We start from the raw sequence: 16,829 nt of genomic DNA on the forward strand, positions 1-16,829 counted from the left end.
CTAATACCAACGATAATAGAATACAAAACAAAACAAAATCCAAAGGATTTACAAACAATGTACCCAGAAAATTGAAACAATCCCAAATGTTTTTTCTTAAGCAAAAGAAACCAAGAAAATGATTTGAGGTTCATGACTGTAAAATGTCATAACATTTGAAGGAAAGGTAGCACTCAGGTCAAGGTGAAAAGAAACGATCAACACATCACTTACTTCTTTGTATCCGAAGATGATACGTCCATCCATGAGGAGGGTTGCCTGGAATGTGAAGCTTCCTAGGTTGTAATTATCCTGGAGATGTACATGATCCCACTGGACAACAAGTGCTGTGCCTATACATTCCATGGAAAAAAGAAGAAACGCAACGAGAAAATATACCAGTCAATTCTGGTGGGAGCCTTCGTAAAAGCCTGAATCTGGTCTTCGAATCTAGTCTTTGTACTATTTCAATTGTATGTGATTAATTGGAATTCTGGTACTGAAACTGCACTAGGGATTTTTAAAAAAGGATTGAATATTCTCTAAATATTTGGTAAATTCTGACCTCATACTGAGGTTAATATTGAGGCTACCCAGTGTGAGGGAATTTTGCCTTAGGAATTTCATTAATGTTAATGGGGCCTGTCTTCTTAAATTTCCATGAGCCACTTTCAAAATGCAGCCCAAGTGGGTTGAATGAACTTCAAATACATTTGACAAATGCTGAGAGAGAGAGGCACACATTCAAAAAAGCCAGAACCACTTAAAAAAGACTTGAAATTTTTCCATACTTAGATTATCCTCTGTCACACTGAAGAAGTTCCTTTAACACTAATGGGAATTTTCTTTTTTTGGTTCACAATGCTTACATTTATGTCTTTGTTGTATTGCTTCTGGGAGGCTGCAAGTAGCTTAAAGGGCCCTGAGCTAAGATTTCTGAAGCCCTCTTAAAGTACATTGGAATGAAACTATACAGTGCTGTATATTATATTCTGATGATACACTCTGCCAGTGTTTACCATTAACACGAAATAAAAACTAAAATATAGTGTAACAGTCACCAGTGCGAATTCATTTTGTTCTAGCTGACATTGTGTGGTCTCTAATTTTTTTTAAAAAAGACAACAAATGAGCAGCTGAAAATTTGCTTAGCTCTAAATATTGGATTTTCTGCTGGGTTAAAAAAATCTTGTTGCCAGAAAAAGTTGTGTTGAAAATGAAAACTCACAGAGCTAAAAGAACAAAACAACTCCTGTTTTTTAAACAATTCATTTAAAAAAATCACAATTGTATAGCAGAATTAATTTTCACCAACAATTTGGTGCTATTAGTAATATCTTTTGAGCTAATTGACAACTTTAAATAGATATGTTACTTCAAGTATTCTGAATACCCAATTGTAAATCCTTAAAGAATGTTAGAGTATAGAAATGTATTTTTTTTTTTGAGGTAAAACTTTAGAAGTAAAAAAAAAATTGTTCTTGATCTTGACTTTGGTGCTTTTGGCCATAGGAAATACTCAACACCTATCATTGCCGTGGGAGAAGATCCACCCAGTTCTCTTCCTTCCACGGGCATCTCTGTTACTATACTATCATTTTTTTTAATTGAAAAAGGCAAGAAGTCAATAGCCAGGAAATTTCCCATAATTTTACAAGTATAGGGTTTTTCTGATCATGAAATGCCTCTTAACAACTTTTTCCTTTACACGTGTCCAAAACCCTCAAGCTCGAATTCCTTCCTTACTCTCTATCACACCCTGGTGGTGCAGGGAAAACAATGAACTAGAAGGCGGAAGACCTAGACTATAACACCTGTGTTACCTTGACCACAATTAACCTGCATGAACCTGTTTCCTCTCTTATAACATGGGAGGTATAATTCTCTCCTTCAAGGGATTTTTGCATTAAATACAAGAAAATACAGTTCATTCAGATTCTTTGGGAAAAGACAGCTCTATGTAAATTAATTAAATGTTTTTAATGCAAATTCTGATGAAGATAGTCCTAATATATGTACTGTAAGTACTAACTTTTAAAATAACACTAAGTTTGCACATGCTAAGTTTTATATTCGGTAGTAGCATAGCTTTCCCCACATTTATTGATTTAAATTTTCTAACCTGCTGTTGTCTTCTCTAGAGAAGTTTGGCTTTCCTAAAATGTTGAGTTTCCAATCCTTAAGCATTCTGTCAATGATCCTAACCAATCAAAATTGAAAACATTTCAGCAAGTTGCTAAAGTATAAAAAGGAGTTCGTGAAGAGCTTTATAATATTTAAAAGTGCTTAATTCATTTAATAAAACATAAGCAACTATTCAGCTTTCATTCTATTGTAGGAACTCAATAATCCTCAATGTTACATTTCTATGTAATGGGTCATTACACAGAAGATATTTCAATAGGTAAAAAATACATTAATTCTTGAGTATTAATACTTTCACAATAGTCAGAATTAAAAACTCATCTTACTAATTTTTTTCATTATTCATTGAATAATTATTAGATTATTCAATAGATTCAATGGATTATTCAATAATAGGTGCCTATTAAGTACCTGTGCAGGGTCCTGGAGATTAAATGATTTCTTATAAATAGCTACAATCCTTGTTTTCAGATAACTTAGATTCCAGTTGGAATAGTATACGTTAATTTTTAAAAAACACTCAAATACAAGTAAAACTGAAAGAGCTGCCCAGGAACAAGGTGTATGAAGGTGTATATGAAGAGAGAGACTTATTTAATATGCTTTATGATTTTGATGCTTACAACTCAAAAACTTGGCCATTTCTTGTCTACTTTTATTAAATCATTTCTTATTTATTTAGGGTAGATTCTTAAGGTGGTTCTCTATGGGAGATCATGGAATAAGTTTCTGGCTGTAGTTTCGCTTTAAGTATATTGTACTTACAATCTACTTGTACATACTTTGGTGTTAGAACCTCATGAGTTTAAAAAAATTGGGAGGATAGAATATAAGGGTTCTTAAAACAGTAGAGAGAAATGATTATCATGGCTAACATTTAGAGTTACTTAATATTGGATCACACTTTGGGATTATTCAAATTGATTAAAATGTATTTGCAAAGGTGAATATCTATGTTTTGTTTCCTTCTGCTTTTGCTATTTTGACGTGCAAAATGGCTTCATCACATTAGTCAGAAGATTGCTTTTAGCAAAATGATCATATTTCTCCACAGCTACAGCCACTAGGAAGTCTATTCCACCTACTAATAAATTTCATCCTTGATCATCAGAAATATGACAAGAGTCGAAATAACTTTATTCACCCCAAATTCTTCCATTATTTTAAGATATAAAATTGTCATTTGAACAAATAAAACGTATTTCTGTATTATAAAGAGTACAGAACACTCTACCTTTAATTATTTTTCCCAATGCAACCCCTTTGTTACCTATAGTTTCTTTCCTTCACCAAATTTAGAGCTTTTAATAAGTTAGAGTTGAAAATTCGTTTATGTCTTCAAGACCTTGAATTTTCTACTTGGATTTTAATAGCATTTAATGATATTTTTTGGGTTTTCTCTGACTATTTTATATGTTCTCATATAGGGATAGTAGGGATAGATTGCTGTCAATACACTTGATAAATCTTAGGAGGCTCTATTTTATATTTTAAAGTCAGGAAAACTTTATTTTGTTATGTGTACTTTACTTTGTGTTCATCTTTTGGATACATGTAGTTTATAAGTTTTGGAAATTTAATATCAATATATTAATGCGCTTGACTCTACTGGAAGTTCAGAACTAACAAAATTATTTTTATTTAAGTTTTGTTCTAATTGAAAAGCTAGAAAATTGACTTACTGAAGATAGCATGAAATAAATGCATTTGCTTTGTGTGAGGTGTTGTCTACAGAAACTCATAGTATGTAATGGATATTAGTAAACATCTGTTGAATGAATGAATGACATTGGACTGTGTACTTTACATTTTAATAGTTAATAGTATAACATTTGTCATCTCAGAGTATTTGCATCAAGCAGTTTAAAAATTCAGTCTACCAAGCAGTTTACAAATTCAGTCTACCAAAAAAAAGTTCACAAAAACATTAACATATCTGATGCTGGATGTTTAACAACATACATTTAGCAAAAATAGGCTAATAAATACATACCATTATCAAAATATCTGACTGTTGAATTTCTGGATACACTGGGATCGAAATTTGCCATTAAAGGTGCGATGTACTGTGTGGCTGTTAGCATTCGATGTACAACTTCCCCAGTGTATATGAAGCCTATAATTAGAAAAATAGGAAATATGTTAAGAAAATGAAGCCTAGATAAAATTATAATTAAAATATTTCCAATTTAATTGCCATCACATTTTGAAAATAAAACATCATGATAGCTTAAAAAAAAGGAACATAATTAATGCCTTAGTGTCTCACTAACAATACTTAGTCTGGATTAAGTGACAAAGTCTCATATGATTTGGTAGTACTTTGCAGACTGGTAAATCAGAAATCTGTAATATGTGCAATTCTAATTGTGGAAGAAGTAACTATTATCTGGAAGAGATTATTAGGCTGAAAAATGCTAATAGAGTACTATAAGTAATTCAAATATTCAATTTGCCATTATTAATCCCTTATTATTTTAACACTAGCTTAAGATGCAAGTCCTTTTTATGAGTTAATTAATTTTCATATTTATTTGGATTTTCTTAAACTGCAATCTCAGCATAGGATATTTTAGAAACCACCCATGCTAAAATGCAGGAAATGTTTTAATATATTTTTTTCAAAGTTGAAAGAGGGGAAAAACACCCATGGCAAAGTTTTTACATTTCTCAGATTGCTCAAATCTTTATAATACTAGCACACTATCAAGAAGACAAAGTCTATATGTTTGCAGATAAGATGGTGAAACATTGACAATGCACAAATGCCTCCCTATTTAGAGAGTTATCAATGCCAACCTATTCTAGCAGTTGGATAATGAGAGGGAATTTACTATTGAGGTCTTCGGCTTTGAATTAACTTTCAATAGCTCCTATGTTACAACTCTCACCCACTTTCAATTATTCACACTGGGTTTATTGACTTTGTGGATTATCCATGGCAAATTGTTAATCCTATACTGGCTTCTTGCCTCCAAGGTCTTTAGCTGCCTGAAAGGAGAGTCAGTTCAGGGAATGCTAACTAATTTTAATATTAATCTAAGAAATACACAATTAAGAATAAATATGCAAGTGCATGCACACAATATTACCAGATACAATTCAAAGTAAATTATTCGTGACAATGCAATTGTAATGTTTGGGCAACCAGGAGTTAACTAGATATCTGAGGCCAATATAGATTATTTTTCTATTTTCACAGCAGTTAATAAAATAAAACAGGCAAGATTAAAATAAAATTCTTTCTGTAAATGTGCTGGGGTTGAAGCAAAAGGAAAAAAAAAAGTAAAGAATATAAATAAATAAATAAAATTCTTTCAAAATTGTATAGCATTTAAACCTCAAAAAGTGTTAAGCTTTGTTGTAATCTTTATTGTTTTGAATTCTAAATTGTGATCTCTAGGTAAGTATTTGCATAATTAAACTGTAGTTATTTACTTTGAAATCAATTTCTTTCCTTTTGGTAATGTTTTTTTTTTTCCTTTGACTTCCTTTTAATTTTCATCAAAGGCATAAATGAGCTCTAGCTATTCATCTTAAGAAGTATATTTTTAACTAGTAAAATCTTCAGTATGTATGATTTTTGGATTTGTTTTAGACACGGTCTCTCTTTGTCTCCTGTGCTAGAGTACAGTGGCATCATCATAGCTCACTGCGCCCTCACACTCCTGGGCTCACTCCTGCCTCAGCCTCCAGAGTAGTAGCTGCGACTATAGGCTCATGCCACTACTCTTGGATTATTTTTTTCTTTCTTTCTTTTTTTAAGAGCTGAGAGGGCTCACTATGTTCCCCAGGATGGTTTTGAACTCCTGGCCTCAAGCAATCTTGCTGCCTTGGCCTCCCAAAGTACTGGCATAACAGGCGTGAGCCACTGTGCCTAGCCTTCAACATGTATTTTTATCTCCATTACTTTTTTCTCATTTGCAATGCATTATCTTTCAAAATAAATCCCTGATCTCTTTAGCAGCATTTTGTATATTTGCAATTTCAGACAGTTCAAGTTTCTAAAAGATACTATGGTGGTAGAGTCATTGCTTTCATTATATTTCTCTTTAGATTTTCAGAGTCACACTCTCAATGTTCAACGTGCAATTTCACATCCTTAAAATTATAAACATGAAAAGTGAGTATTTTTTTCAGGGTCTTTGATTTGTGTGTTTTTTCCCCTAGCTCACCAGCATTCTTTTATAATTTCATCATTAAAATGGATACAAAAATTCTAGAGATACAATCTTTTAAGGAAAATGTTTGAATTAAACTCTGAAAGTGTTCTTTCAGAGAAAGTAGCTCCAGGTAGTTATTACTCTACATTCTCTAAGTACTAATAGAAGAAGCTGCTTAACTTGGAGTACAGAGGGCAGTAATTCAAGGCAGGAAGATAATTTTAAATCAGTACAAAATCCATTCTCTAAAACAACTCTGTAAGAAAAGCATCAGCAATTCCTAGAAATACATTGTTGTAAAATGCAGGACCACTGACAATTTCATGCACTTAATTCTTACTGTTAGTATTTAAATAAATAAATAAGATATATATAGAGAGATATAGATATACACACACTTGTCCCTCAATGTTTCTACACAGATTTGTAAAGAAATTAAACTTTACTGCGTATAATCCAATTTTCAGATCACAGGAACCAATAACTACTGTTTCCTTTGATCAGGAAAAAGTTTTCTAGACCTATAATATCTCAATTTTCAAAGGTGAAATTTCAAATTGTCTCCAAAAAACTAAGTAGAAATATGAAAGCATTTGTTGATATGTAAAAGATATAGTTGTAGTTCTTGGTTTTTCTATTATTATAACATTAAAATAAATAATATTTACTGTTACTATGAGTATTATAGTTGTAACTACAATTAACAAGAAATAGCTACTACAATTATGAACATGTCTAGCACTACTATTATTACTACCACTATTAGTACCACCACCACCAAGGATTAGTATGAAAAATAACCCAAGGAGGAAGAAAAACTCCACTATTCTGCAAAACGAGATTGATTTTGATAATTTAAGGAGTAATTGTTTTTCTCAATCATATTGGAAATTAATTCATATTGATATCTCAGGTTAGTTCTTAATGATCACAAAGTAAAGCTTGACTATAGAAATGGGATCTACTTAGTTCTTAAATTTTTTTATTTTAAAATTATCATTTTAGCAGTGGTAAAAAAATTAAGTGATGAGAAACTTTGCAAGCTTTCTGAGAGCAAGGAAATGTAATTGGTTATTAAATAAGAACCAGCTACATAAATCAATGCACCAAAACTTTGAAGCTTCAAAGGCACTCATAGCTACCAACATCCTATTTAAACATTTATCTCTTTTCTTTGGTTGTTCTGGGCATGTCTAGTTGTAGAAAAAAAAGTATCATTTTTTTCTGATCCTTCACAGTATTGAGGAAATTTAAGCAATATATTTTAACTATTTTCTTTAAACTTCTTTGTAGGCATTTGAAAGGCTAATCATAAAATGTCTCCTTTGCTCTCTATGTGCTTCTAGTATAAACAGCAGTTATTTGTTCATCTGACTTTGTAGAAAAGTGGTCATTATCCAGATAATTTGGGACTCAGAAAGATACCTTCATTTAAAAGAATCAAATAAGAGAAACAAACATGCTTTATTCTTTCAGTCTCAGATAACAACTAACACATTGCCCTTCCCTTCTGCCTTAACTATGAGTAAATTTACAGTCAAATTTCTGAGCTCCATTGTAATCAACTGATTTGCTCTCGCAGTTTGAAAAATCTCCCTGGGCTGCTTTCTGTAGGTGTCTCTAGCCACTTGAATAATCTAGTTTTAAAGCTGTAAGCCTCATCAAGTCATTTGGGGATTCTATCATTGTTAGTCCTGTCATGAATAAATCCCACTCAATCTTTATAGATTTATTAACCACAATTATGTATTTACTAACCAAAAATATTACTGTGATAATAGTGATATTACATCATTTTTATGTATTATCTTTATTGTATCCTTATAATAATGCTAAAAAGAATAATGGTGTTATTGCTATTATTCCCATTTATTAAATGAGGTATTTAATAAGGCTGGGTAATTTGTCCAAAGCCCCATGACTAGAATAGGTCTTGTGATTACAAATTTTATGAGCTCTTTAGAATATGTTTTAGAATTCATTATGTGTCCAGTCTTAGGTACTGCGGAAGAAGAAACAAAGACAGGATTCCTTTTACTTCTCCTGAGGTCATTTCTAAGGCAACCACTCTGCAGGAATGCTTGACAACCCCATAAGCAAGTTTAAAATGCAAATGGATGAGATAATTTCCAGAACTAAATGTTAGGTCTTCAATGTCCTCAATGGGTTCTTGGAAACTTCACTTTGAAGACATGTAATGAAATTGATTTTCCCATAGGCTAATTGATAGAAACAAGAGTTAAGCTCCTACAGCATATTTCTGGTAACAAAAACATCCCCAAACTTCTGAATAAAGGCCAAAATACTTCTAATGTTAAACACTGAAATAAATATGAGCTCTACATTTAAGAAAGGTTAATAAAAACAAGTATGATGGTTGTTTGCATAGTGATTCCAGTTCAGAGTCATGGGCAGCCACAGCTATCCCGGTGGCTCAGGACACAAGGCGGGAACAGACTCTGGACAGGACGTCATCCCTTCTCAGTGCACTCCCTCACACACCCCCACACTCACCCATATGGGGCCATTTAGACACTCTAGTGAACCTAACATGTACATCTTTGGGATATGGGAGGAAACTGGAGTCTCGGGAGAAAACTCGCCAAATATGGGCAAAATGTGCAAACTCCACACAGACAGTGGCCTCAACAGGAATATCATTTTTTTCCCATCGACATTATTATGAAATGAGATTGAATGAAATGACTTTATTCAAGGACCTGCTGTGTGTTTTCCCTCATTGAACTTTGTACTTAAACAAGGACTTTGAGGAAAAAAAGACCTGTTCTCTCTGTGTAAAAATTTCAACACCTGTGCCTTAGAGCAGAATTACGGTCACCACAAATCCTGGTGCCTTTATTTTATTACTGAAGCCTTTGTTCTTTCAATTAGAATATTTTATAAATTTTTTGAAATTATATTCCTCTATTGCAGTCCACCAAATTACACAAATTGGTAGGGAAACAACACATGATTAGAGAATTTGTTTCCAAGTGCAACCAAATTGCTACCTAGTGGTGTAATTAAGTTACTTAACTGCTTTGAGTCTCAGTTTCCTAATCTGCTAAATGGGGGTGTAATTGAATCAATATTATTGGGTTGTTGTGATGGCTGAAAGAGTTGATATTAAAGAAGAGTGTTTAAAAAATTGCAGAAAACCAGTCAGTCACTTAAATTCACTCTAATTTTTACTCTTTGAATTTTTTTCTGTCAAATATATACTAGTATTGTGCACTTATATTAGGATATTTGCATGACTTTAAAATTGTGTTTCAGACTTATACATATGTTTTTATCTGCATTATTCCTATTGGGATCATGGTACATCATTGATCCTAACTACAGGATAATAGATAACAAAAGCCTGAATATCTAAAGTTTTTGGTTTGATATATTTTCCTTTACATTCTGAATAAGCTCTTTGTAAAAACATTAACCTCCTATTGGTTGCAAATGGTTGTTTTGTTTAATTGGAAGTGTCATCGTAATAAAGGCAGCATGAAGAGGATATAATTGTCTGTGAAACACTCTGTAAAACTTTAATGTGTAAGGCACTACATAAAATATTCTACTTCATCATCTTTTAGTTGATAGTTTGGACCTCAGAGGAAATGTTGGAGGTGATGTGTATGCCTGTGGGACATTGAACATTTGTAGTTAAATGCTGCTTTTAGAGTACTAATGACAATGGTATATGTCACCTTTGTCATCTTTGTTACGATATGTGTACTGTTATTTTTACCCATTAATCAAATGGATCTGAAATTTATGGCCTTTTATCCATAAGGATTTGGAGAACAGCTTCCTCATCCTAATCTCTCATTAACCTCATACATACGTCCTACCTCATTCATGAAGAATTGAGTTACTTAACTGGATGCTGTTTGTGGTTATTGCTTTGTCAATCTGGCAGTGTTGGTGGTGGATGACTTGCTTGAAGCAAACGAATGAAGGTCCAGCATAATTCAACTTAAGTTTTGCACAAAACTTTTAGGTCATAATAGATTTTCACATGCCATACACTACCTTTTTTAAGACAAATACCTGTTTATAATTCAGTCAGCCTTTTAAACAAAACCAGATGTGGCAGCAATTGCTAATTTAAAAATTAAAAGCTGTGGTGAGTTGTCTGGTAATGTAACTGACTGCCAGCTGCAACTGTGCAATGACAGGTTTCAAGTAACGGACTTCCTCTGCACAAAATTTTTGCTAGTAGAATACTCAGTTCACTGTGAAGATATTGGTTTGTACATGAAGCTAGACAGTTAATAAAAAAAATGAAGAAGAAGAAATAGAAGCATTTTGAACTTCATGTGAGTTTACTAACCATTGGTTCCTAGGAAGAAACCCATAATATTGTCAATCACCAAGTATTTTCCATCTACAATTCCAACCAGCTATCAAGTTAAAGTGCATCAAGGGTATTTTTTATACTAAAACATATCCACTGGCTCTTAGAAAGCAACGTATAATATTGTCAATCACCAAATATTTTCCCTTTATATTTTGAACTAGCTGTCAAGGTAAAATATATCAAATATATTTTATATATACTAAATTTAATTTAATATATATCTATTAAAATATATCACATATCAGAGACTCCTTCATTCTATTGGCTTAAGGCACCATTGGGGATTACAAATCACAAGGAAACCATTCCCTGGGGGGGAAAAAGCAACAAGTGACAACATTAGTTGTCAGGTATAAATTATGCTCAGGAAATTACCAATATAGAAATTTATGTTGATCATCAAAAGTGCCTCTCCCCAACCCAGAAAGAAAGAACAGAAGCTGAAGTGTATAGATGAGGAGAGGAAGATAGACAAAAAACAAAAATAAAACCAAAAAAAAAATTCTTCCTCCACTTTCATCTTAAGCTAACAACAAAATTGTTGACTTTATTTCTTGCTTTCTCCATCTTTTTCCTCAAATAAATTCATGTAAATTGTTCTTGGTTAATTCCTCCTATAGGTCATTGTCACAGCTCCCTCTCCAAGTCCTCACATTTCTGACTATCTACTATTTCCATATGGGTTCATTCACACTGCAGACTATTGAATGGCGCCCCCTAGAGTTTGGTAGTGCACAAACTACATGAATTTTCATGGAGGCATTGAAGTGGTCTTCATGTTGAAAATCAAGTTTATTTCCTCTCTTTAGACAGATGCAAGTAATATTTCAAAAGTCTTAATCCTACAAGAAGAGTGATATCAGCAACATGGTGGAATGGGATTTTCTAGTTCTTGTTCATCACCATTAGAACTACCTTATAAAAAATGCTAACGGGAATTATTCAAGTTGAAATGAAACAATGTAAGCAGGCAACATGAAAACATATGACAGAATAAAACTCACTGTAAAGGTCAGAATGTAAACTCAGCTACTTTCATACTGTAATAGTGGTACACAAATAATTTTTTAACTCTAATATAAAAGTTAAAAGACAAAAGTATTAGAAATAAACTAACTACAATAATTTATTAATGAACACAGAATATAAAAAGACAAAACTTGTGACATCAAATAAATAAAATGTGAGGGGAGAAGAATGTAAAGTGTAGTTTTTGTATGTGGTGGAAGTTAAGCTGTTATTAGTATAAAATAGACTGTGATGACTTTAAGATATTTTATGTAAGCCTCTTGGTAACCACAAAGGAAAAAACTGGTAGTAGATACACAACAGATATAGAGAAAGGTATCAAAGCACACCACTACAGAAAAATCATCAAATCAGAATGGAAGAGAGCAAGAAATGAATAAAGGAAGAAATGAACTATTAATGTAAAACAGAAAACAATTAACAAATTGTTAATTTAGTAATAGTAAGTCCTTACTTATCAATAATTACTTTAAATTTATAAATTACGTTCTCCAATAAAAAGACAGATAGTAGCAGAATGATTAAAAATACAAAATCCAACTGTACGCTAACTATAAGAGATACACTTTAGGTTTAAGGACACACATAGGTTGAAAGCAAAAGGACAAAAAAAATATATTTCACACAAATGTAACCAAAACAGAGTAGGGGTGGCTGTATTTAATCAAAAACTGTCACAAGACACAAAGAACATCATTATATAATGATAAAAATCTTGATTCATCAAAGAGATATAACAATTGTAAACACATATGCACCCATCATCAAGCACTTAAATTTATAAAGCAAACATTAACAAAACTGAACAGGTAAATAGAAAGCAACAAGTGCTTTTTTCATTTTTTGTTGAAATGGTGCTATGTTGCCCAGGCTGGCCTCCTGGGCTCAAGCAATGCCCCCACCTAAGCCTCCCAAGTAACTGGGACTACTGGCAAGTACCACCATGCCCAGCTTGCCTCTTCCTTTTCTAAGGACTTAATAACTATCACTTAAAATATGTTTTAAAATGTCCAAAAACAGCCCTGGAAAGAAGATGCCCAAATATACAGAGGGGCTGGCTTCAGATAGGAGCCTTTTCTCCTACATCATCAAACCCTATTGTACTTATTGAATATTCTGTAGTACAAGACACCTCATTTTAAAAATCAGGTAAATTTAAAGCATTGCATAGCAGGAGGATATCTCTTTGGGATTCTTGCCCAGGATCCAGCCTCTGTTTTACAAAACAGATTTTATTGTACAGTTCTGAAATAACTATACTTTCCTAACTCCCATTCTTCCAGAAATATTTTTGTTTTACATGATCATTTAGACATTCCTAGGAAAGACAGAACTCTCATCTCTTAATTTTGCCAGAATCCATCCAAGTTCTGAATGTAGTGACAATCTCTTCATTGTCCTGCTCTTTTCAGTGCAAGAGAAATACCATTTATCTAAACAGGAAAGAAGTTAAAAGGGAGTAGAAGGGCTTTGATTTCTCAAAGACAGCCATCTACATTGTACCACCAGTCCCAAATCAATGGCTTGTTCCTTCCTTTTTTTCTTCCCAAATAACAAAAGTATCCCAAGCATTTCCTAAGATGGTTTGGGTTTCAACTGCCTTAGTACTTGCCTTATAAATACAAGCTAGTGTCATATATATATACTGTTGTGTATATATGTAACATATATGTGTGTATATACAATGCATGCACACACACATACATAAGTACAAATGTAAATATATATGGCAATATGTATAATGGTTTGTGTGTATGTACTGTGCATATAAGTATATATTACACACATGCCATATATATTTTATTTTATAATTTTATATATATATTTTATAATTATATATATGCATTTCTCTCCATGAGTAGGCAGAGTGTAGTGGAAAGGCCCAGATTTGAGTCTTTCTTTATCTCTTACAAGCTGTATCACCTTGTGTCATCACTGACTCTCATTGAATTGCAATTTCTTCTGTAAAATTAGGCTAAGATTAACCTCTTTAAACAACACTGTTGTGTTTTTTTTTTTAAAGCAATATAAATGTAGCTGCAGCTCCCCCATTCAACACAGATATACCGAGTATCTGCACTGTTCTCTGCCATCCTTTAAAGTCAGAGCTCAGTCGAGGCCTCTCTGCAGCCTCATTGATCCCTCTCTTTGTCTGCTCTTGATCTTCCCAATCCTGTGGTCAGGCTCAAACCTCTATGATATTTCCATCCTTCTTGAGACACATGCCCTTTTTCAATGTCAGAGTTCTGATTGTGACAACATTTTCTCAGATGTTGCAGTCATCTTGTCCCTTAAGGTGATGGTATACAATCTCTCTATTCAGTCCAAATCCAAGACTACAAACAGATTTTTTTTCTCAAGCCTTTTATCACTTGGACATCATCAGCTAGTTGTGTTTGCTTGGCTAGCATCAGGCTGGAAGGATTAATTTCAATCTTCCCTAAATGCTTCCTTTGACTTCTGGGAGCTGGGATTATTAGTAAGTTAAATCAAGATCTCTACAACATTCTCTTAGACCCCCATTGGGGATATTAGGAAATAGATGTATGGGTGGGGGTTGATTGCCACAATGTCTGGTGGGCACTGTTGGGATGCAGTGAGGGGAGGCAGTTGTTAAATGCACAATGAAGAATTGTTCTATCCAAATGTCAATTGCAATAGTGACCGACAGCTGAGAAACTGCAAGTTGTTGCCCGTTTCCATGGTAGCCCTCTACTATACCATCCTCTCATATCTCTCTAAATCAAACATCATTACTATTTCAGAAATGTATCACCCTTTCCATTCAATTCAGCACGGTGTCTCTCATACTCTACTCTCAGGTTCATGGTTTTTTTCCTAAGTATATTTTTTATTGACACATACTTTTAAATCAACTCTCCCAGGAGATTCATTTATCTTGAGGCAATCTTTAACTTTCAAAGAGTTTCTATTGTAAAAGATATATATAGTGGAAGAATTTACTTTGGGGATAAAAATAGACTTGGATGTGAATTCTGGCCCTGTCATTTAATAATTGATTGTTGTGAATGAATTATTGAAATGCTCTAATATTTGGGTTTTTTTCTGGCTTCAAAATGGAAAAATTAATAGCTTCTTGACATGAGCACTGAGGATTATATGAGATAACTAACAAAAGAAATATAGTATAATTCCATCCCTGGAATACTGTAGTTTTTTCAACAAATGTTATGGTTTCTCTTCCCCTCTGCCTTCCTCTCTTATCTAAAGTTGCTGGGATTTTCTTAAAATTAGTTAGCACCTAAAATCTGAGCTGACCATGATCCAATTTCTCTAGGAGTTTCCTGGGATCAGCTTTGGATCAAAGAAGATCTATGCCATGGATATAGAAAAACAAGTCACTTTTGTGCGCTTCAGTTCCTGTCTACACTCTTGGAACATTCTATTGATCCCTCGGTTCTGGCCAGAGTGTGGCATTTAGAATTAGGTCCACTTCTTGACATGACAACATTGGGCACTTTACTAGTTCATAATCTGCCCTCTCCTGCCATATATCCTCCCTTTTCTCCCCCAGGCCAGGAGCCATGAGGTGCAATGGTCTGTGAGAGGAACAAAAAGCCATAACAAAAGACCGTTGACCTGGTCGTATATTGATATTGCAATTCTTACTCTGTACTTTCAATATGCCCTATAATTAGAACACACAATCATTAGATGCTGAATGCAAAACTCACTTTATTTGAGAAAAGAAAGGAATTTATGTGCATTTGGCTTTGATTTTATAAAGATGTATATGTGTGTATACATACATATATATGCATATATAAACACACAATCATCTATTGCATGCATACATATATTCATATATATATATATAGAGAGAGAGACTGAGACAGAGACAAGAGAGGGCATTTTAAAGTACATTGATTTTATAAATCAATATAAAACACATATCAAGTGTCTTGAAATCTGAAGCACAATAAAATCCAGGAAGCCTCCAACTTACTTCTTCTAAAAGCATTTCAGCCATGTTTTTTTACTGTTGACCTAGATGCACAGACCTGTCAATATCTTGGTTAATACCACCTAGGCTGAACTTTTCAAAACCGTGCTTATTTCCACAGATATAATGTATTCTTCCTAAAATTTGTCAACTTTATTTTAGGAAGCGTTGCCATTACTGAGAGAAGGGAGATGCTGACGGCCCTACTTTCCACATCCATAACTTATATTTCTCTCCCTATACCCTCCACCACTCTAACTGAAAAGTCAACAAAAATCAACTTTATTCAGAGTCATCTCTTCCTAGTGATGACTCAAGAGGATTTATTGGATTTATTGGATTACACATTCTTCCAGCATGGTCACTATATAAGATGACCTGTATTCATTTGGAATATGATCATAGAGGCCAAAAGGAGAATTTGAATGAATGTATTAAATTATCACATGTTCCCTGAAAATATATACTTATGTTATGTATCACTAAAACAAATGTTTAAAGGGTAGAATTTAGTTAACATTTCCATTTATCCTCCAAATTAGATCTAATTTCAAATGTTAAGAGACCCTACTCCTATTATCCTACCATAAAAAAAAAAAAATGACTGGCTATACATGGTAGTTCATGCCTGTAATCTCAGCATTTTGGAAGGCTGAGCAGGGACAATCTCTTGAGGCCAGGAGTTTGAGACCACCCTGGGCAATATAGTGAGACCTTATATGTCTAAAAAATTTTTTAAAAATTAGCAGGACATAGTGTCATGCACCTGTAGTCCCAGCTATTTGGGAGACTGAGGCAGGAGGATCGCTTGAGCTCAGGAGTTGGAGGCTGCAGTGAGCTTTGATCATGCCACTGCACTCTAGCTGGGGCAACAGAGAGAGAACTTATCACTATATAAAAAAAAGAAAAAAATGACTGAATATATGTATTTTAATTGAAATATTGATAAAGCATTTTCTCTTGAACTTGATAGTCATTGCAAGGACTATTTAGATTTAAATGTTTTAAAATACATTTTCATATGCTTCAAAATATTTTGTGAAGTTTAACCAATTTATATTTATTTATATATGTACTGCATGTTTCAATAATTTAAAAAATAAATCTAAATCTTCAAAAGATGTAGTCATAATATATGCACAGAATTTGTGCTTAGTCATATGCATGTATGACTAAATAGGCAAGGAGCCCAATG

At 33.3% G+C, this 16,829-nt stretch overlaps 1 protein-coding gene across 2 annotated transcripts in view; it reads right to left on the reverse strand.

Moving 5' to 3' along the window:
- PLXDC2 (plexin domain containing 2) overlaps nucleotides 1-16,829 on the reverse strand; it is a 381,342-nt gene that overhangs the window by 110,812 nt on the left and 253,701 nt on the right. For both annotated transcript variants that reach the window (XM_012767347.3, XM_012767348.3), the window contains 2 exons: nucleotides 4,118-4,240; nucleotides 214-332 (listed from right to left, as the gene is read on the reverse strand). In XM_012767347.3, the coding sequence (XP_012622801.1) occupies nucleotides 214-332; nucleotides 4,118-4,240 (242 nt within the window). The remainder of the gene's footprint in view (nucleotides 1-213; nucleotides 333-4,117; nucleotides 4,241-16,829) is intronic.

The sequence above is a fragment of the Microcebus murinus genome, chromosome 25 (assembly GCF_040939455.1).
Source record: "Microcebus murinus isolate Inina chromosome 25, M.murinus_Inina_mat1.0, whole genome shotgun sequence".
Lineage (NCBI taxonomy): Eukaryota > Metazoa > Chordata > Mammalia > Primates > Cheirogaleidae > Microcebus > Microcebus murinus.